This window comes from Cucumis melo, chromosome 4 (genome assembly GCF_025177605.1).
Source record: "Cucumis melo cultivar AY chromosome 4, USDA_Cmelo_AY_1.0, whole genome shotgun sequence".
Taxonomy (NCBI): domain Eukaryota; kingdom Viridiplantae; phylum Streptophyta; class Magnoliopsida; order Cucurbitales; family Cucurbitaceae; genus Cucumis; species Cucumis melo.
In genome coordinates this window covers 7,876,219-7,898,297 of record NC_066860.1, presented here as the reverse complement: position 1 = coordinate 7,898,297, position 22,079 = coordinate 7,876,219, and the positions used below count along the sequence as shown (strand labels likewise).

General features: G+C 42.7%; 1 protein-coding gene across 6 annotated transcripts; it reads left to right on the top strand.

Moving 5' to 3' along the window:
* Nucleotides 1-3,711: 3,711 nt before the first annotated feature.
* On the top strand, nt 3,712-19,645 carry LOC127148901 (uncharacterized). Of its 6 annotated transcripts, none has more exons than XR_007820128.1 (3): nt 3,712-4,896; nt 14,778-14,907; nt 19,402-19,645. XR_007820128.1 is itself a non-coding variant. In XM_051083322.1 (3 exons), the coding sequence occupies exons 1-2, from the start codon at nt 3,714-3,716 to the stop codon at nt 14,825-14,827; spliced, it is 1,233 nt and encodes a 410-aa protein (XP_050939279.1). In that variant the 5' UTR covers nt 3,712-3,713; the 3' UTR covers nt 14,828-14,842; nt 19,402-19,645. The 6 variants fall into 6 exon arrangements, 5 of the variants coding, with proteins under 5 accessions (XP_050939279.1, XP_050939276.1, XP_050939280.1 ...); XM_051083322.1 differs by having other exon boundaries at nt 14,778-14,842; XM_051083319.1 differs by having other exon boundaries at nt 14,778-14,847.
* Nucleotides 19,646-22,079: the final 2,434 nt, after the last annotated feature.

Genomic DNA, 22,079 nt, shown 5'->3' with positions numbered 1-22,079 from the left:
TTTTTTAAATTAAAGTTAAATATATTTGAATTGAAATCAATCAAGTATATGTATAGGATTATGTATATTTAATTAAAAATGTGGATTTTAGTGGAAATATGATTGGTTATATATATATATATATATATAACGCCCAAAAAATTAAGATAATTTTAGAGTTAATTATTTTAATTTTGTTTAATTATATTTAATTTATTGGGTGTTATTTTGAATTCATTTAATGAGAATTATTTGATTTTTTTTGTGAGGATTGAAATTAATTAAATATTTGTTAGATGAATATTTAATTAATTAGAAGTTTTGGCTTGTTGAGATTTTGATTAAATGGTAGTTTTAAGAGAATTAAGTAAAGTTGTGAATTTTTAGAGTTGTTGAAGTTGAATTAAATTAAATAACTATGAATGTTATTTAGTTAAATTGTAGAGTGGAAAGTTTGTTGGAGATTTGATAATTATATGTATATGTGGAAATATATATATAATTATTATGTGAAAGAAAAAGATAATTATATTTGTTGAAATTTAATTATTTAAAGAAAAGATAATTGCATTTTGGAGAAAATATATTTATGAAGGGAAAAAAGGTAAAATAATTATATGTTGAAAAAAATATAATTATTTATAAAAGGATAATTATTTTGGAGTAAGATAAATAATAATTAACTATTGTGGAAGATAATTAATTATTTTGGAGAAAAATAAATAATAATTAACTATTTTGAAAGATAATTAATTATTTTAGAAAAAGATAAATAATAGAGGTCTTTTAAAAAATATAAAAAGTGGCAAAATATATACACTATATAGAACAATTCCAAAAATTGAAAAAGTCCAGAGACCCATAGTGTAAAATATCAAAAATACCTTTGTAACGCCCCGAATTTCGAGGTAAAATTTTAGCATTTTATGTGATTTTTTTTTTCGGGATTTTAAAATTTTGTAGAAGATGAAATAATAATATAATATTATTTATCTTATTATTATTATTTATTATTATCATTATAATTTAATATTAATACCTTTATTTGTATTGAATATTATATTCATTATTTGATATTAATATTATTATAATTAATTAATATTAATATTGTATTATTAATTTTATTTTTATTATTTAATATTTTCTTTTATTATTTATATTATTATTATTTTTATTTATATTTATTTATTTTGTTTAATATATATATATATATATATATATATATATAATAATATTTTTTTAAAAAAACCCTAAAGGCGCGCGACACCCCCCCAACCATTCCATCTTCTTCTTCTTCCTACATCGTCCGACGCCGCCGTCTCCATCCTTTCTCCTCCATTTGTGTCTCCACTTCCGTCCGCGCGTCCTCGACTGCCTTCACGAAGCCAACGCCACGCCGTTCTTCTCCTTCTTCTCTTCAGCTTCTTCTCCCGACGAACGCAGCCATCATCCGCGCGTTTGCGCCGTCTGCCGTCCATCTGCAGCCGACGTCTCTCTCTCTCTCTCTCTCTTCGTCTCTGCCACCGCCGGCGGCTTCTCCCTCCTCATCTCGTGTTTCCGATGCAGACAGAACACCGAGGGGAGCTGCCTTCTACCGTCGTCGTTGTCGGAAGGAGAAAGGAGTTGAACCCGAGTCGTGAAGTGAAGCCGACCCGAGCCACGAATCTGAATCGAGTGAGCTGCGAGCAGAGTCGCAAGCCGAGTTGAATCGAGCCGCGAGCCGAGCTGCAAACCGAGTTGAGCCGAGCCGCAAGCCGAGCCATAAGCCGAGTTGAGCCGAGCCGCAATTCGAGTTGAGTCGGCCGCAAGCCGAGCCGTAAGCCGAGTTAAGCCGAGCCGCGAGCCGAGCCGAGCCGAGGGTGAGCCAAGCCGAGTCGAGCCACCTAAGCCATATTTTTCTCCCTCCACTTCGGGTCACTGCGAGTCTTCGGTAAGGATCATTTTGGTAATTACCCAACGTTGCTATAATCGTTTCGAGTTTGAATATTGAAGTAAGACTGGATCCCATCTTTCGTTCCTTGAAGGTAATAGGGGTTTGACGCTCAAGTTCACGGTCCCACGGCAAGTTAATTTGGAGATAGTTTTCCTTTCCTCGGGTAAGTCAACAGATGTTGCTTAGGACCATTTAAAATGACTTCTATTAGTATCCTCGTTTAAGACCCTTGTGTTTTCGTTTAGGTGGATCCGTTGCGCGTGGACTCCATTGGGGGCATAACCAAGTATCAGGTAAGGGTTTTCCTACTACTGGACCTCGGATCGAGGCTGGAAACGTAGTAATCCATAGGGGATTACACGTTAGTAGCTGTACTGAATAAATGTATGTGTGTTTGACTTTTAAGTATCGTTTCTACGCTCTTGTCTGATGTAAAGGTAACGCGACCACTAGTTGTAGCTTGTATGCCATCGGGTGTAAGGAGTTGTTTACGGATAGACCCCGATGCCGGATGTTCGGTATAGTATAGTTATGTTAATGGGCTACGTTGTGGATTGGAATTGTATGTTGATGGACCTTAAAGTTTTACGGTTAGGTACGTGGTAGTCTTTTGTCTGGACATTGATCATGGAGTTTGGTCGTAGAAGGATGGTGAGTCCGATTTTGATTGACTAGTTGACTAGATCTAGGGATTTTCACAATGGTGTGTGAATTGGAAACGCATATAGCAACTGAGGATGTAGTAGTTTAAACCTATACTATCTGATTGGCGAAACCTATGGCGAAATTGTAATATGAATGTTGTTGGGATATGACTGTTGTAGACGGTTTAGTATGGACTGAGGGATAGCGGTTAGCTTCATCTATGGGGTAGTGTACCTTACGGATATGTGCATCCTTCGGGAGCACTAGACTGATATGTGCATCCTTCGGGAGCACTAGACTGATATGTGCATCCTTCGGGAGCACTAGACTTATATGTGCATCCTTCGGGAGCACTAGACTGATATGTGCATCTCTCGAGATCACTAGACTGATAGGTGTATCTTTCAGGATCACTAGACTGATAGGTGTATCTTTCGGGATCACTAGACTGATACGTGCATCCTTTTGGATCACGAGGCTGATATGTGCGTTCTACGGAACCACTAGACTGTTATGTAGGGTACCCCTGAATAGGAAGTTAACTGTTGTTCCCTAACGGGCCCAGTAGTGGGTCCCTTACTGGGTATATTTTATGCTCACCCTTTCTCTTCTTTAACTTTTCAGGTAAGGGTACAACGAGGGGCAGACCGACGAGGGGCAAGAAGGATGCGTGAAGGCCATATGGACGCGTCTGGTTTTCTTTATGTTTCCGTTGATGTATTTTGTTAGAATATTTGGTTTTGTGATTTTGAGTTGATGACCTGAGTATTTTATTTGAAACTTTCGTGTCTGTGATTTAAAATAGGGCCCGAAACTGTTTTTGTAATATTTTGTAACGTTTTAATGAATCGTAACCGGTTCGTTATGAATTTTTGTGTTTTGTGGTCGAGTCTTAGTACTGAGTAGTGACCTCAACTCAGTCCGGAAAAGTTGGGTCGTTACAGTTGGTATCAGAGCCTTGGTTTTAGGTTCTGTAGACTGACTTATGATGTGAGTCTGTGTTTTGTGTCCTTATGGCTAAAACGATCCTTGCCACTCGTCAGGTACGCTCTCATGAAATTATATGTATAACTCTATATGCATTACCTTACCTAGATTAAACTGCGAAGTTAATTATCACTTATGACTAAAGGGATCATTGGTGGTTGTTAGGGAAATGCCGCCAAGGAGGGGTGCACGTAGGGGTGGCCGAGGAGGCCGAGGAAGGGGAGCAGGAAGTGTTCAACTTGAGGTGCAGCTTGTAGCCCAAGCCACTGACCCGGCTGCGCCAGTTACTCATGCGGACCTAGCTGCCATGGAGCAGAGGTTCAGGGATTTGATTATGCAGATACGGGAGCAGCAGCAGCCTGCCCCGCCAGCTCCAACGCCAGCTCCTGCTCCAGCTCCGACTCCAGTACCAGTTGTGCCCCAGGTTGTGCCGGATCAGTTGTCAGCAGAGGCCAAGCACCTGAGGGATTTCAGGAAGTATAACCCCACGACATTCGATGGGTCTTTGGAGGACCCTACCAGGGCTCAGCTGTGGTTATCGTCTTTGGAAACCATATTCCGGTACATGAAGTGCCATGAGGATCAGAAAGTTCAGTGTGCTGTTTTCATGTTGACAGACAGAGGTACTGCATGGTGGGAGACTACAGAGAGAATGCTAGGTGGTGATGTGAGTCAGATCACGTGGCAACAGTTCAAGGAGAGTTTCTATGCGAAATTCTTCTCTGCTAGTTTGAGAGATGCCAAGCGGCAGGAGTTCCTGAACTTAGAGCAGGGTGACATGACAGTGGAGCAGTATGATGCGGAGTTTGACATGTTATCCCGCTTCGCTCCCGAGATGATAGCGACCGAGGCGGCCAGAGCTGATAAGTTTGTTAGAGGCCTCCGACTGGACATTCAGGGTTTGGTTCGAGCTTTCCAACCTGCTACACATGCCGATGCACTGCGCCTAGCAGTGGATCTCAGTTTACAGGAGAGGGCTAACTCGTCGAAGGTCGCAGGTAGAGATTCGACCTCGGCACAGAAAAGGAAGGCTGAGCAGCAGCCTATTCCAGTGCCGCAGCGGAACTTCAGACCAGGTGGTGAGTTTCGCCGCTTCCAGCAGAAACCTTTTGAGGCAGGGGAAGCTGCCAGGGGGAAGTCATTGTGTACCACTTGTGGGAAGCACCATCTGGGCCGTTGTTTATTTGGGACCAGGACTTGCTTTAAGTGTAGGCTAGAGGGGCATACAGCTGACAGATGCCCGATGAGGATTACCGGGAATGCGCAGAATCAGGGAGCAGGTGCTCCACATCAGGGTAAAGTCTTTGCTACCAACAAGACAGAGGCTGAGAGGGCAGGCACGATGGTGACAGGTACGCTTCCAGTATTGGGGCATTACGCCTTAGTTTTGTTTGATTCGGGTTCGTCACATTCTTTTATCTCTTCTGCATTTGTGTTGCATGCCCGCTTAGAGGTAGAGTCCCTACACCATGTTCTATCAGTGTCTACTCCTTCTGGGGAGTGTATGTAACGCCCCGACGTTCGAGGTAAAATTTTAGCATTTTAAGTAAATTGTTCGGAAATTTGAGTTTTGGTAAAACGATAAAATAATAATATAATATTGATTATATTATTATTATCGGGAATTATTATTATTATTTTTAATGTTAATATTTTCTTTTATTTTATTTAAAATAAATATTAATATTCTTATTTAATATTATTATAATAATATATATTAATATTCTATTATAAATTTATATTAATTTTATTCAATATATATATATATATATATATATATATCATTATTTATTTTTATTTTTATTATAATTAAGATTATTATTATTATTATTATTAGTTATTTTTATTACATATATATTTATTATTATTATTATTATTATATATATATATATATATATATATATATATATATAAAAAAAAGAGAGAGAAAAACCCTACCTCGCGCGCGCACAGCCCCCTCCATCTTCGTTTTCTCTCCCGCACGCCGCCGGCCATCTCTTTCCCTTCATTCTCTTCTCCTTCGTCTTCTTCTCTTTGGTTTCTTCATCCGGCACACAGACGTCGCTCGCACGCCTTCGTCGGCCGTCCACTTTTGTGTTCGCACATCACCGGCGGGAGGCATCAGCGACGGCCGTCCCCGACTGCCCTTCTTCTCAGTTCCGCGTGCACGGCCAGCCGTCGGCCGTTTCTGCCTTGGTGGTAAAACGTCAGCCGTCGTATTACCGTCGTCGACGAAAGAAATCGGGCAAACCATCTCTGCCATCGCCGCCGCGTTCCGCCGCCGGCAGTGTGAAGATTAAATCGGCTCCAAGCCGGCTGTCCAAGCCGAGCCGCAATCGCTGTCCAAGCCGAGCCGCAATCGCTGTCCAAGCCGAGCCGAGATCGCTGTCCAAGCCGAGCCGCAATCCTTGTCCAAGTCGAGCCGAGCGAGCCGAGTGAGCCGAGCCACGAGCCGAGTGAGCCGAGCCACGAGCCGAGTAAGCCGAGCCGCGAGCCGAGTGAGCCGAGCCGCGAGCCGAACCAAGCCGAGCCGCGAGCCGAGTAAGCCGAGCCGCGAGCCGAACCAAACCGAGCCGAGCCGAGCCGAGCCGAGCCGAGCCAAGCCGAGCCACCTAAGCCTTCCTTCCTCCACTTCGGTTCACGGTGAGTCTTCGGTAAGGATTGTTTTGATGAATTCCCTAATGTTACCTCGTCCGATTCGAGTTTGAATGTTGGATTAAGATATAGCCCTACTTTTCTCCCTTGAAGGTAGTACAGAGTTGACGCTTAAGTTCTCGGGTTCCGCGGCAGACCTGGTTGGAGATAGTTTCCTTTCCTTGGGTAAGTCAACGGATGACCTTTTAAAACAACTGCTACTAAAGTCATCAACTAAAACTTTCGTGTTTCGTTAGGTGGATCTGTCGAGCGTGGATTTCGATCGAGGGGCATAACCGAGTATCAGGTAAGGGTTTTCCTACTACCGGACCCCGAGTCCAGGCTGAAAGCGTAGTAATCCACAGGGGATTACACGTTAGTGACTGTACTGAATATCTGTATGCGTGTTGACTGTTAAGTACTGATATTATATTTGTCTGATGTAAATATACTGTGACTGCTATTTGTGGATTGAGATTTTATGTTGCTGGACCTTAAAATTACGGTTCAGTATGCAGTAAAATACTGGTCTGGATGTGGTTCATGGAGTTAGGACGGGGAAGGACAGTGAGTCCGGTTTTGGGCTGGTTAGTCGATTGGAGCTAGGGTTTTCCCCTAATTGGTGTGCGAGTTGGTAATGCATATAGTAACTGAGGGTGTAGATGTTTAAACCTATACTATCTGACTGACAAAGCCGATGGCGGGACTGTGATATGAATGTCGTTGGGATGTGACTGATGTAGACAGTTTAGTTTGGACTGAGGGGTAACGGTTAGCTTCATCTATGGGGTAGTGTGCCTTACGGATATGTGCATCCTTCGGGAGCACTAGACTGATAAGTGCATCCTTCGGGAGCACTAGACTGTTATGTGCATCCTTCGGGAGTACTAGACTGATATGTGCATCCTTCGGGAGCACTAGACTGATATGTGCATCCTTCGGGGGCACTAGACTGATATGTGCATCCTTCGAGAGCACTAGACTGATATGTGCATCCTTCGGGAGCACTAGACTGATATGTGCATCCTTCGGGAGCACTAGACTGATATGTGCAGCCTTCGGGAGCACTAGACTGTTATGTAGGGCACCCCCGAATAGGAAGTTAACTGTTGTCCCCTAACGGGCCCAGTAGTGGGTCCCTTACTGGGTATGTTATACTCACCCTTTCTCTTCTTTAACTTTTCAGGTAGGGGTACAGCGAGGGGCAGACCGACGAGAGGCAGGAAGGATGCGTGAAGGCCATATGGACGCGTCTGGTTTTCTTTTCGCTTCCGCTATGCATTTTGTCAGAATATTTTGACTGTGATTTTGGACTGGTGACTTGACATTTTATTTTGTGACTTTTTTTTTGAATTATTTAAAATAGGGCCCGAAACTGTCTTTTGTAAGGTTTATATTGTTTTAATGAATCGTATCTGGTCCGTTTTAAATTTTATGTTGAATGGTCGAGTTTTGGTATTTGGTAGTGACCTCAGCTTAGTCCGAAAAAGTTGGGTCGTTACAGTTGGTATCAGAGCCTAAGTTTTAGGTTCTGTAGACTGACTTATAATGTGAGTCTGTGTTTTGTGTCCTTATGGCTGGAACGATCCTTGCCGCTCGTCAGGTACGCTCTCATGAAAGTATATGTATAACTCTACATGCATTACCTTACCTAAGTTAAACTGCAAATTCAATTACTATTTATGACTAAAGGAATCGTTTGGTGGTTGTTAGGAAAATGCCACCAAGGAGAGGTGCACGTAGGGGTGGCCGAGGAGGCCGAGGAAGGGGAGCAGGACGCGTTCAGCCTGAGGTGTAGCCTGTAGCCCAAGCCCCTGACCCGGCTGCGCCAGTTACTCATGCGGACCTAGCCGCCATGGAGCAGAGGTTTAGAGATATGATTATGCAGATGCGGGAGCAGCAGAAGCCTGCCTCGCCAACTCCGGCGCCAGCTCCAGCGCCAGCTCCAGCACCAGTTCCTGCTCCAACTCCGGCTCCGGTACCAGTTGCGCCCCAGTTTGTGCCGGATCAGTTGTCAGCAGAGGCTAAGCATCTGAGGGATTTCAGGAAGTATAATCCCACGACGTTCGATGGGTCTTTGGAGGACCCCACCAGGGCGTAGATGTGGTTATCGTCCTTGGAAACCATATTCCGTTACATGAAATGCCCTGAGGATCAGAAGGTTCAGTGTGCTGTTTTTATGTTGACTGACAGAGGTACTGCATGGTGGGAGACTACAGAGAGGATGCTAGGTGGTGATGTGAGTCAGATCACGTGGCAGCAGTTCAAGGAGAGTTTCTATGCGAAATTCTTCTCTGCCAGTTTGAGAGATGCTAAGCGGCAGGAGTTTCTGAACTTAGAGCAGGGTGACCTGACAGTGGAGCAGTATGATGCGGAGTTTGACATGTTATCCCGCTTCGCTCCCGAGATGATAGCGACCGAGGCGGCCAGAGCTGATAAGTTTGTTAGAGGCCTCCGACTGGACATTCAGGGTTTGGTCCGAGCTTTCAGACCCGCTACTCATGCCGATGCACTGCGCCTGGCAGTGGATCTCAGTTTACAGGAGAGGGCTAACTCGTCTAAGACCGCTGGTAGAGGTTCGACATCGGGACAGAAGAGGAAGGCTGAGCAGCAGCCTGTTCCAGTGCCACAGCGGAATTTCAGACCAGGTGGTGAGTTTCGCAGCTTCCAGCAGAAACCTTTTGAGGCAGGGGAGGCTGCCAGAGGAAAGCCGTTGTGTACCACTTGTGGGAAGCACCATCTGGGCCGTTGCTTATTCGGGACCAGGACCTGCTTTAAGTGCAGGCAAGAGGGTCATACAGCTGATAGATGCCCGTTGAGACTCACGGGGATCGCGCAGAATCAGGGAGCAGGTGCTCCACATCAGGGTAGAGTCTTTGCTACCAACAGGACTGAGGCTGAGAAGGCAGGCATAGTAGTGACAGGTACGCTCCCAGTGTTGGGGCATTACGCCTTAGTCTTGTTTGATTCGGGTTCGTCACATTCTTTTATCTCTTCCGCATTTGTATCGCATGCCCGCTTAGAGGTAGAACCCTTACACCAAATTCTGTCAGTATCTACTCCTTCCGGGGAAGGTATGTTGTCGAAGGAAAAGGTGAAAGCATGCCAGATTGAGATAGCAGGCCATGTGATTGAGGTAACGCTGTTAGTTCTGGATATGCTGGACTTTGATGTAATCCTGGGTATGGATTGGTTGGCCGCTAACCACGCCAGTATAGATTGTTCACGTAAGGAGGTAACGTTTAACCCTCCCTCGATGGCCAGTTTTAAATTTAAGGGAGGAGGGTCAAAGTCGTTGCCTCAGGTAATCTCAGCCATCAGGGCCAGTAAACTGCTCAGTCAGGGTACTTGGGGTATCTTAGCGAGTGTGGTGGATACTAGAGAGGTGGATGTATCCCTGTCGTCAGAACCGGTGGTGAGGGACTATCCGGACGTTTTTCCTGAGGAACTTCCAGGGTTACCTCCGCACAGGGAGGTTGAGTTTGCCATAGAGTTGGAGCCGGGCACGGTCCCTATATCCAGAGCCCCTTACAGGATGGCCCCCGCAGAACTGAAAGAACTGAAGGTACAGTTACAGGAATTGCTTGATAAGGGATTCATTCGACCGAGCGTGTCACCTTGGGGTGCGCCAGTCTTATTCGTTAAGAAGAAAGACGGATCGATGCGTCTGTGCATTGACTATAGGGAGTTGAACAAAGTAACCGTAAAGAACAGATATCCCTTGCCCAGGATTGACGATCTGTTTGACCAGTTACAGGGAGCCACAGTGTTCTCTAAGATTGATCTTCGTTCGGGATACCATCAGCTGAGAATTAAGGATGAGGATGTACCGAAGACAGCATTTCGTTCCAGGTATGGACACTACGAGTTTATTGTGATGTCTTTTGGTTTGACGAATGCTCGGGCAGTGTTTATGGACTTGATGAACAGAGTGTTTAGGGAGTTCCTAGATACTTTTGTGATTGTGTTTATCGACGATATCTTGATATACTCCAAGACGGAGGCCGAACACGAGGAGCACTTACGTATGGTTTTGCAAACACTTCGGGATAATAAGTTGTACGCAAAGTTCTCGAAGTGCGAGTTTTGGCTAAAGCAGGTGTCCTTTCTGGGCCACGTGGTTTCTAAGGCTGGAGTCTCTGTGGATCCAACTAAGATAGAGGCAGTCACCGGTTGGACCCGACCTTCCACAGTCAGTGAGGTTCGCAGTTTTCTGGGTTTAGCGGGCTATTATCGACGATTTGTAGAGAACTTTTCTCGTATAGCTACTCCTCTTACTCAGTTGACCAGAAAGGGAGCTCCTTTTGTTTGGAGCAAGGCATGTGAGGACAGTTTCCAGACCCTTAAACAGAAGCTAGTTACCGCGCCGGTTCTTACTGTACCTGATGGTTCTGGCAGTTTCGTGATTTATAGTGATGCTTCCAAGAAGGGTCTGGGTTGTGTTTTGATGCAGCAGGGTAAGGTGGTCGCTTATGCGTCTCGTCAGTTGAAGAGTCATGAGCAGAACTACCCTACACATGATCTAGAGTTGGCAGCAGTGGTTTTTGCTTTGAAAATATGGAGGCATTATTTATATGGTGAAAAGATACAGATATTTACAGATCATAAGAGCTTGAAATACTTCTTTACTCAGAAAGAATTGAATATGAGACAGCGAAGGTGGCTTGAGTTAGTGAAGGATTACGATTGTGAGATACTGTATCATCCAGGCAAGGCAAATGTGGTAGCTGATGCTCTTAGTAGGAAGGTGTCACATTCAGCAGCACTTATTACCCGGCAGGCCCCATTGCATCGGGATCTCGAGCGGGCTGAGATTGCAGTGTCAGTGGGGGCAGTTACTATGCAGTTAGCCCAGTTGACAGTACAGCCGACTTTGAGGCAGAGGATCATTGATGCTCAGAGTAACGATCCTTATCTGGTTGAGAAACGTGGCCTAGCAGAGGCAGGGCAAACGGCTGAGTTCTCGTTATCCTCTGATGGTGGACTGTTGTTTGAAAGACGCCTCTGTGTTCCGTCAGATAGTGCGGTTAAGACAGAATTATTATCTGAGGCGCACAGTTCCCCATTTTCCATGCACCCAGGTAGTACGAAGATGTATCAGGACCTGAAGCGGGTTTATTGGTGGCATAACATGAAGAGGGAAGTAGCAGAATTTGTTAGTAAATGCCTGGTGTGTCAGCAGGTTAAGGCACCAAGGCAGAAACCAGCGGGTTTATTACAACCCTTGAGCATACCGGAATGGAAGTGGGAGAACGTGTCCATGGATTTCATTACAGGGCTACCGGGAACTCTGAGGGGATTTACAGTGATTTGGGTTGTGGTGGACAGACTTACTAAATCAGCGCACTTCGTTCCGGGTAAATCCACCTATACTGCTACTAAGTGGGCACAGTTGTACATGTCTGAGATAGTGAGATTACATGGAGTGCCAGTGTCGATTGTTTCTGATAGAGATGCCCGTTTCACTTCCAAATTTTGGAAGGGCTTGCAGACTGCTATGGGCACAAGGTTGGACTTTAGTACGGCTTTCCATCCACAGACTGACGGTCAGACTGAGCGCCTGAACCAGGTTTTAGAGGATATGTTGCGAGCGTGTGCATTGGAATTTCCAGGTAGCTGGGACGCCCACTTACACTTGATGGAATTTGCTTATAATAACAGTTATCAGGCTACTATCGGCATGGCACCATTTGAGGCCCTGTACGGCAAATGTTGTAGATCCCCGGTTTGCTGGGGTGAGGTAGGTGAGCAGAGATTGATGGGTCCTGAGTTAGTTCAGTCTACTAACGAAGCGATTCAGAAGATTAGGTCACGCATGCATACCGCTCAGAGTAGACAGAAGAGTTATGCAGATGTGAGGCGGAAGGACCTTGAGTTTGAGGTAGGGGATAAAGTGTTCTTAAAGGTAGCACCTATGAGAGGTGTCTTGCGTTTTGAAAGGAGGGGAAAATTGAGTCCCCGTTTTGTTGGGCCATTTGAGATTCTGGAGCGGATTGGCCCTGTAGCTTATCGCTTGGCGTTGCCTCCATCACTCTCGACAGTCCATGATGTGTTTCACGTTTCTATGTTGAGGAAGTACGTGCCAGATCCATCCCATGTAGTGGATTACGAGCCACTAGAGATTGATGAGAACTTGAGCTATGTTGAACAACCTGTTGAGGTGCTTGCTAGAGAGGTGAAGACGTTGAGAAATAAAGAAATTCCCCTGGTTAAAGTCTTGTGGCGGAATCACCGGGTAGAAGAGGCTACGTGGGAGCGAGAAGATGACATGAGATCTCGTTATCCCGAGCTGTTCGAGGAATAAAACTTTCGAGGACGAAAGTTCCCTAAGGAGGGAAGAATGTAACGCCCCGACGTTCGAGGTAAAATTTTAGCATTTTAAGTAAATTGTTCGGAAATTTGAGTTTTGGTAAAACGATAAAATAATAATATAATATTGATTATATTATTATTATCGGGAATTATTATTATTATTTTTAATGTTAATATTTTCTTTTATTTTATTTAAAATAAATATTAATATTCTTATTTAATATTATTATAATAATATATATTAATATTCTATTATAAATTTATATTAATTTTATTCAATATATATATATATATATCATTATTTATTTTTATTTTTATTATAATTAAGATTATTATTATTATTATTATTAGTTATTTTTATTACATATATATTTATTATTATTATATATATATATATATATATATATATATATATATATATATATATTACAAAAAAAAGAGAGAGAAAAACCCTACCTCGCGCGGGCACAGCCCCCTCCATCTTCGTTTTCTCTCCCGCACGCCGCCGGCCATCTCTTTCCCTTCATTCTCTTCTCCTTCGTCTTCTTCTCTTCGGTTTCTTCATCCGGCACACAGACGTCGCTCGCACGCCTTCGTCGGCCGTCCACTTCTGTGTTCGCACATCACCGGCGGGAGGCATCAGCGACGGCCGTCCCCGACTGCCCTTCTTCTCAGTTCCGCGTGCACGGCCAGCCGTCGGCCGTTTCTGCCTTGGTGGTAAAACGTCAGCCGTCGTATTACCGTCGTCGACGAAAGAAATCGGGCAAACCATCTCTGCCATCGCCGCCGCGTTCCGCCGCCGGCAGTGTGAAGATTAAATCGGCTCCAAGCCGGCTGTCCAAGCCGAGCCGCAATCGCTGTCCAAGCCGAGCCGCAATCGCTGTCCAAGCCGAGCCGAGATCGCTGTCCAAGCCGAGCCGCAATCCTTGTCCAAGTCGAGCCGAGCGAGCCGAGTGAGCCGAGCCACGAGCCGAGTAAGCCGAGCCGCAAGCCGAGTGAGCCGAGCCGCGAGCCGAACCAAGCCGAGCCGCGAGCCGAGTAAGCCGAGCCGCGAGCCGAACCAAACCGAGCCGAGCCGAGCCGAGCCGAGCCGAGCCAAGCCGAGCCACCTAAGCCTTCCTTCCTCCACTTCGGTTCACGGTGAGTCTTCGGTAAGGATTGTTTTGATGAATTCCCTAATGTTACCTCGTCCGATTCGAGTTTGAATGTTGGATTAAGATATGGCCCTACTTTTCTCCCTTGAAGGTAGTACAGAGTTGACGCTTAAGTTCTCGGGTTCCGCGGCAGACCTGGTTGGAGATAGTTTCCTTTCCTTGGGTAAGTCAACGGATGACCTTTTAAAACAACTGCTACTAAAGTCATCAACTAAAACTTTCGTGTTTCGTTAGGTGGATCTGTCGAGCGTGGATTTCGATCGAGGGGCATAACCGAGTATCAGGTAAGGGTTTTCCTACTACCGGACCCCGAGTCCAGGCTGAAAGCGTAGTAATCCACAGGGGATTACACATTAGTGACTGTACTGAATATCTGTATGCGTGTTGACTGTTAAGTACTGATATTATATTTGTCTGATGTAAATATACTGTGACTGCTATTTGTGGATTGAGATTTTATGTTGCTGGACCTTAAAATTACGGTTCAGTATGCAGTAAAATACTGGTCTGGATGTGGTTCATGGAGTTAGGACGGGGAAGGACAGTGAGTCCGGTTTTGGGCTGGTTAGTCGATTGGAGCTAGGGTTTTCCCCTAATTGGTGTGCGAGTTGGTAATGCATATAGTAACTGAGGGTGTAGATGTTTAAACCTATACTATCTGACGGACAAAGCCGATGGCGGGACTGTGATATGAATGTCGTTGGGATGTGACTGATGTAGACAGTTTAGTTTGGACTGAGGGGTAACGGTTAGCTTCATCTATGGGGTAGTGTGCCTTACGGATATGTGCATCCTTCGGGAGCACTAGACTGATATGTGCATCCTTCGGGAGCACTAGACTGATATGTGCATCCTTCGGGAGCACTAGATTGATATGTGCATCCTTCGGGGGCACTAGACTGATATGTGCATCCTTCGAGAGCACTAGACTGATATGTGCATCCTTCGGGAGCACTAGACTGATATGTGCATCCTTCGGGAGCACTAGATTGATATGTGTAGCCTTCGGGAGCACTAGACTGTTATGTAGGGCACCCCCGAATAGGAAGTTAACTGTTGTCCCCTAACGGGCCCAGTAGTGGGTCCCTTACTGGGTATGTTATACTCACCCTTTCTCTTCTTTAACTTTTCAGGTAGGGGTACAGCGAGGGGCAGACCGACGAGAGGCAGGAAGGATGCGTGAAGGCCATATGGACGCGTCTGGTTTTCTTTTCGCTTCCGCTATGCATTTTGTCAGAATATTTTGACTGTGATTTTGGACTGGTGACTTGACATTTTATTTTGTGACTTTTTTTTTGAATTATTTAAAATAGGGCCCGAAATTGTCTTTTGTAAGGTTTATATTGTTTTAATGAATCGTATCTGGTCCGTTTTAAATTTTATGTTGAATGGTCGAGTTTTGGTATTTGGTAGTGACCTCAGCTTAGTCCGGAAAAGTTGGGTCGTTACATAGCAGGCCATGTGATTGAAGTAACGCTGTTAGTCCTTGACATGCTCGACTTTGATGTAATTCTTGGTATGGATTGGTTGGCCGCTAACCATGCCAGCATAGACTGTTCCCGTAAGGAGGTAGCGTTTAACCCTCCCTCGATGGCCAGTTTTAAATTTAAGGGAGAAGGGTCAAGGTCGATGCCTCAGGTAATCTCAACCATCAGGGCCAGTAAACTGCTCAGTCAGGGTACTTGGGGTATCTTAGCGAGCGTGGTGGATACTAGAGAGGTCGATGTATCCCTGTCATCAGAACCAGTGGTGAGGGACTATCCAGATGTCTTTCCTGAAGAACTTCCAGGGTTACATCCTCACAGAGAGGTTGAGTTTGCCATAGAGTTGGAGCCGGGCACGGTTCCTATATCCAGAGCCCCTTACAGAATGGCCCCCGCAGAGCTGAAAGAACTGAAGGTGCAGTTACAAGAATTGCTTGATAAGGGATTCATTCGACCGAGCGTGTCACCTTGGGGTGCGCCAGTTTTATTTGTTAAGAAGAAGGATGGATCGATGCGTCTATGCATTGACTACAGGGAGTTGAATAAGGTAACCGTTAAGAACAGATATCCCTTGCCCAGGATCGACGATCTATTTGACCAGTTACAGGGAGCTACAGTGTTCTCTAAGATTGATCTTCAGTTGGGATATCATCAACTGAGGATTAAGGATGGTGATGTACCGAAGACAGCTTTTCGTTCCAGATATGGACACTATGAGTTCATTGTGATGTCTTTTGGTTTGACGAATGCTCCGGCAGTGTTTATGGACTTGATGAACAGAGTGTTTAGGGAGTTCCTAGATACTTTTGTGATTGTGTTTATTGATGATATCTTGATATACTCCAAGACGGAGGCCGAGCATGAGGAGCATTTACGTATGGTTTTGCAAACACTTAGGGATAATAAGTTGTATGCAAAGTTCTCGAAATGCGAGTTTTGGCTGAAGCAGGTGTCCTTCCTAGGCCATGTGGTTTCTAAGGATGGAGTCTCTGTGGATCCAGCTAAGATAGAGGCAATCACCTGTTGGACCCGACCTTCCACAGTCAGTGAGGTTCGTAGCTTTCTGGGTTTAGCAGGTTATTATCGAGGTTTGTGGAAAACTTTTCTCGTATAGCTACTCCTCTTACTCAGTTGACCAGGAAGGGAGCTCCTTTTGTTTGGAGCATGTGAAGACAGTTTCCAAAACCTTAAACAGAAGCTAGTTATTGCACCGGTTCTTACTGTACCTGATGGTTCTGGCAGTTTTGTAATTTATAGTGATGCTTCCAAGAAGGGTTTGGGTTGTGTTTTGATGCAACAAGGTAAGGTAGTCGCTTATGCTTCTCGTCAGTTGAAGAGTCATGAGCAGAACTACCCTACACATGATTTAGAGTTGGCAGCAGTGGTTTTTGCTTTGAAAATATGGAGGCATTACTTATATGGTGAAAAGATACAGATCTTCACGGATCATAAGAGCTTGAAATACTTCTTTACTCAGAAGGAATTGAATATGAGACAATGAAGATGGCTTGAGTTAGTGAAGGATTACGATTGTGAGATACTGTATCATCCAGGCAAGGCAAATGTGGTAGCTGATGCTCTTAGTAGAAAGGTATCACATTCAGCAGCACTTATTACCCGACAGGTCTCATTGCATTAAGATCTTGAGCAGGCTGAGATTGCAGTGTCAGTGGGGGCAGTCACTATACAGTTAGCCCAGTTGACGGTACAGCCGACTTTGAGGCAAAGGATCATTGATGCTCAGAGTAACGATCCTTATTTGGTTGAGAAACGTGGCCTTGCAGAGGCTGGGTAGGCGGTTGAGTTCTCCATATCCTCTGATGGTGGACTTTTGTTTGAGAGACGCCTCTGTGTGCCATCAGATAGTGCGGTTAAAACAGAATTATTATCTGAGGCTCACAGTTCCCCATTTTCCATGCACCCAGGTAGTATGAAGATGTATCAGGACCTGAAGCGGGTTTATTGGTGGCGTAACATGAAGATGGAGGTAGCAGAATTTGTTAGTAGATGCTTGGTGTGTCAACAGGTTAAGACACCAAGGCAGAAACCAGAGGGTTTATTACAACCCTTGAGCATATCGGAATGGAAGTGGGAAAACGTATCCATGGATTTCATTACAGGACTGCAGAGAACTCTGAGGGGTTTTACAGTGATTTGCGTTGTGGTGGACAGACTTACCAAATCAGCGCACTTCGTTCTGGGTAAATCCACCTATACGTCTAGTAAGTAGGCACAGCTGTACATGTCTGAGATAGTGAGATTACATGGAGTGCCAGTGTCGATTGTTTCTGATAGAGATGCCCGTTTCACTTCCAAATTCTGGAAGGGTTTGCAGACTGCTATGGGCACGAGGTTAGACTTTAGTACAGCTTTCCATCCACAGACTGACGGTCAGACTGAGCGTCTGAACCAAGTTTTAGAGGATATGTTGCGAGCGTGTGCATTGGAATTTCCAGGTAGCTGGGACTCCCACTTGCATTTGATGGAATTTGCTTATAATAACAGTTATCAGGCTACTATTGGCATGGCACCATTTGAGGCCTTGTACGGCAAATGTTGTAGATCCCCGGTTTGCTGGGGTGAGGTGGGTGAGCAGAGATTGATGGGTCCTGAGTTAGTTTAGTCTACTAATGAAGCGATACAGAAGATTAGATCAGGTATGCATACCGCTCAGAGTAGGCAGAAGAGTTATGCAGATGTGAGACGGAAGGATCTTGAGTTTGAGGTAGGGGACAAGGTGTTCTTAAAGGTAGCACCTATGAGAGGTGTCTTACGATTCGAAAGGAGGGGAAAGCTGAGTCCCCGTTTTGTTGAGCCGTTTGAGATTCTGGAGCGGATTGGCCCTGTAGCTTATCGCTTGGCGTTGCCACCATCACTCTCGAAAGTTCATGATGTGTTTCATGTTTCTATGTTGAGGAAGTACGTGCCAGATCCATCCCATGTAGTGGATTACGAGCCACTAGAGATTGATTAAAACTTGAGCTATATTGAACAACCCGTTGAGGTGCTGGCTAGAGAGGTGAAAACGTTGAGGAATAAAGAAATTCCTTTGGTTAAAGTCTTATGGCGGAATCACCGGGTGGAAGAGGCTACATGGGAGCGAGAAGATGACATGAGGTCCCGTTATCCCGTACTGTTCGAGGAATAAAACTTTTGAGGACGAAAGTTCCCTAAGGAGGGAAGAATGTAACGCCCCGAATTTCGAGGTAAAATTTTAGCATTTTATGTGAATTTTTTTTTGGGATTTTAAAATTTTGTAGATGATGAAATAATAATATAATATTATTTATCTTATTATTATTATTTATTATTATCATTATAATTTAATATTAATACCTTTATTTGTATTGAATATTATATTCATTATTTGATATTAATATTATTATAATTAATTAATATTAATATTGTATTATTAATTTTATTTTTATTATTTAATATTTTCTTTTATTATTTATATTATTTATATTATTATTATTTTTATTTATTTATTTTGTTTAATATATATATATATAATAATAATATGTTTTTTAAAAAAAAACCCTAAAGGCGCGCAACACCCCCCTCAGCCGTTCCATCTTCTTCTTCTTCCTACATCGTCCGACGCTGCCGTCTCCATCCTTTCTCCTCCATTTGTGTCTCCACCTCCGTCCGCGCGTCCTCGACTGCCTTCACGAAGCCAACGCCACGCCGTTCTTCTCCTTCTTCTCTTCAGCTTCTTCACCCGACGAACGCAGCCATCATCCGCGCGTTTGCACCGTCTGCCGTCCATCTGCAGCCGACGTCTCTCTCTCTCTCTCTCTCCTTCGTCTCTGCCACCGCCGGCGGCTTCTCCCTCCTCATCTCGTGTTTTCGACGCAGACAGAACACCGAGGGGAGCTGCCTTCTACCGTCGTCGTTGTCGGAAGGAGAAAGGAGTTGAACTCGAGCCGTGAAGTGAAGCCGACCCGAGCCACGAATTCGAATCGAGCGAGCCGCGAGCCGCGAGCCGAGCCGCAAGCCGATATGAGTCGAGCCGCGAGTCGAGCCGCAAGTCGAGTGGAGCCGAGCCGCGAGTCGAGCCGCAATCCGAATTGAGCCGAGCCGCAAGCCGAGCCGTGAGTGATACGTGCATCCTTCGGGATCACGAGGTGATATGTGCGTTCTACGGAACCACTAGACTGTTATGTAGGGTACCCCTGAATAGGAAGTTAACTCTTTTTCTCTAACGGACCTAGTAGTGGGTCCCTTACTGGGTATATTTTATACTTACCCTTTCTCTTCTTTAACTTTTCAGGTAAGGGTACAGCGAGGGGCAGACCGACGAGGGGCAAGAAGGATGCGTGAAGGCCATATTGACGCGTCTGGTTTTCTTTATGCTTTCGCTGATGTATTTTGTTAGAATATTTGGTTTTGTGATTTTGAGTTGATGACTTGAGTATTTTATTTGAAACTTTCGTGACTGTGATTTAAAATAGGGCCCAAAACTGTTTTTGTAATATTTCTAACGTTTTAACGAATCGTAACTGGTCCGTTATGAATTTTTGTGTTTTGTGGTCGAGTCTTAGTATTGAGTAGTGACCTCAGCTTAGTCTGGAAAAGTTGGGTCGTTACAGCCTTATCAACCACGCCCTCAACAATGCGCGCCTAATATATTTTCGATCGTTTAGATTTAGTTATTGTTTGATACGTGATCGTTCAGATATGGCTACAATTTATACGCGATCGATATGACTACAATTTATACGCGATCGTTTAGATATGGCTACAACGCGATCGTTCAGATATGGCTACGATCATTTAGATATGGCTACAATTTATACGTGATCGTTTAGATATGGCTACAATTTCTAAGCGATCGTTTAGATATGGGTACAATTTATCTTTTCAATTCCATTGTTTAATTTTGTTACACGATCGTTTAGAATTTTTTTAGCGATGATTGTTTACTTTTTTTGCACTATTGTTTACTTTTTTACACGATGGTTTACATTTGGCTATTTTAATCAAATGATTTTATTTTCAAGATTTTTTATACACTATTTTTTATTTTTTTTACAATCGTTTATGTTTTTTAAATGATCATTTACATTTTGCTACTCCAATCTAAATGATTTGTTTTACAAGATTCTTTGTACACAATCTTTTTTTTTTTTTTACATAATCGTTTACTTTTTTACACGATCGTTTACATTTGGCTACTCCAATCAAAATGATTTTTTTTCAAGATTTTTTTATACACGATCGTTTACATTTGGCTACTCTAATCTAAATGATTTTTTTCAAGATTTTTTATACACGATCGTTTACATTTGGCTACTCCAATCTAAATAATTTTTTTTTCAAGATTCTTTATACACGATCTTTTAGATTTTGCTATTTTTTTGTACACAGTCTTATACATAGTCGTTTAGATTTGGTTACCTAAATGTAAACGACGTAAAAAAAAAAAAGGAAAAGAAGAAATACAATGGAAAGAAATCGCAAAAAGAATAGAAAAAGTAGAAAGACGATGGGAAGAAATCGAACCGAAAAAAAAGAGTAAAAGAAGAAAAATGATGGAAAGATTAAACGACATAAATAAAAAATTGGAAAATAAGAAAGATGATGGAAAGAAATCGCAGAAAAAAAAGGAAAGAAGAAAGACGAAATCGTAGGGAAAGACGAGGAAGATGAAATAGTAGGAGGAAGACGAATTGACAGGAAGAAAAGAAAGATGGAAGGGCAAACCTAAAATATTTAAAAAATGGCTAATTTTATGGACTTTGTTACACGGGCCGTAAATACTTTGGTGTTTTGTTACATTTATACAAGTTTCCCTAAATAATAATTAATTATTGTGGAAGATAACTAATTACTTTGGAGAAAGATAAATAATAATTAATGATTGTGGAAGATAATTAATTATTTTGGAGAAAGATAAATAATAATTAATTATTGTGGAAGATTATTAATTATTTTTGAGAAAGATAAATAATAATTAATTATTGTGGAAGATAATTAATAACAATTAATTATTTTGAAGATAATTAATTATTTTTGAAAAGGATAAATAATAATTATGTTATGAATATTCAATATTAAAGTCAAATATTAATAGATGTCCATAACCTCCTTAGGTTACAAATTCATCCATAACCTCCCCATCAATGTCCATAACTTTCTTGTTCCCTATTTATGTTTGGTTTTGTAACCATTATTCTCACAACCCTATAAATAGAGGTTGTAGAGATCATTTGTAAACACACCACAATTGAGTTCAATTGTCTTCTTTTCTCCCTCTCTTCTCTATTCTTCTCTTTGTTTTGTTTCATTATTATTTATTTCATAACACGTTATCAACACGAGTCTCTACTAATTTTGAAGTTTTTGTAGCAATTGATTTTGATTATTGTTGAAGACTGACTAGAATTATTTTCATAGTTTTTGAGGTATATAGAATTTCGTCCAAATATGGTGAGTATTTTGATTTTGATGATTTTGTCATATATGTATGTATTTGGAGTATTCATCATTATTGATCTTCTCATCACCATTATTCATATTTCTTGATAACTAAGTATGAAATATATGTTAATTGTGAAATTGTTTGCTAGGATACATTTGTTATTAGTTTTATAATTTGATTTGATCGAATCGAAAAACTTTATTCATATTTTCATATGTTCGACAAAAATTGCATGTACTTTATCCTCATACTCTGGTAGAATGACTAAATAAAAAATAAAAAAACATTTGCGATTGCATAGATTTAATGAAAAACTATCCTTAATTTGGTTTCAAGTTATGTATGACATTTCATGGTAAAATTTTGTGATATTAAATTTTGGGTGCATGAGATATGTATATCACATATGTGTTGAATAAGTATATATTCAAAACTTAAATGTATATATATGTGTGTGGTTACTATTTTATACCATAAATAATTTTCATATTTGTTGAGGAATAAAATTTATGTTTGAGAAACTTAAA

Excerpts from the sequence above, each read along its gene's own strand:
- LOC127148901 (XM_051083321.1), top strand. The coding sequence starts at position 3,714 with ATGCCGCCAAGGAGGGGTGCACGTAGGGGTGGCCGAGGAGGCCGAGGA. Across the intron at positions 4,897-19,401 it reads GGCAGGCACGATGGTGACAG|GTAAGGGTACAGCGAGGGGC; the intron begins GTACGCTTCCAG and ends TTAACTTTTCAG.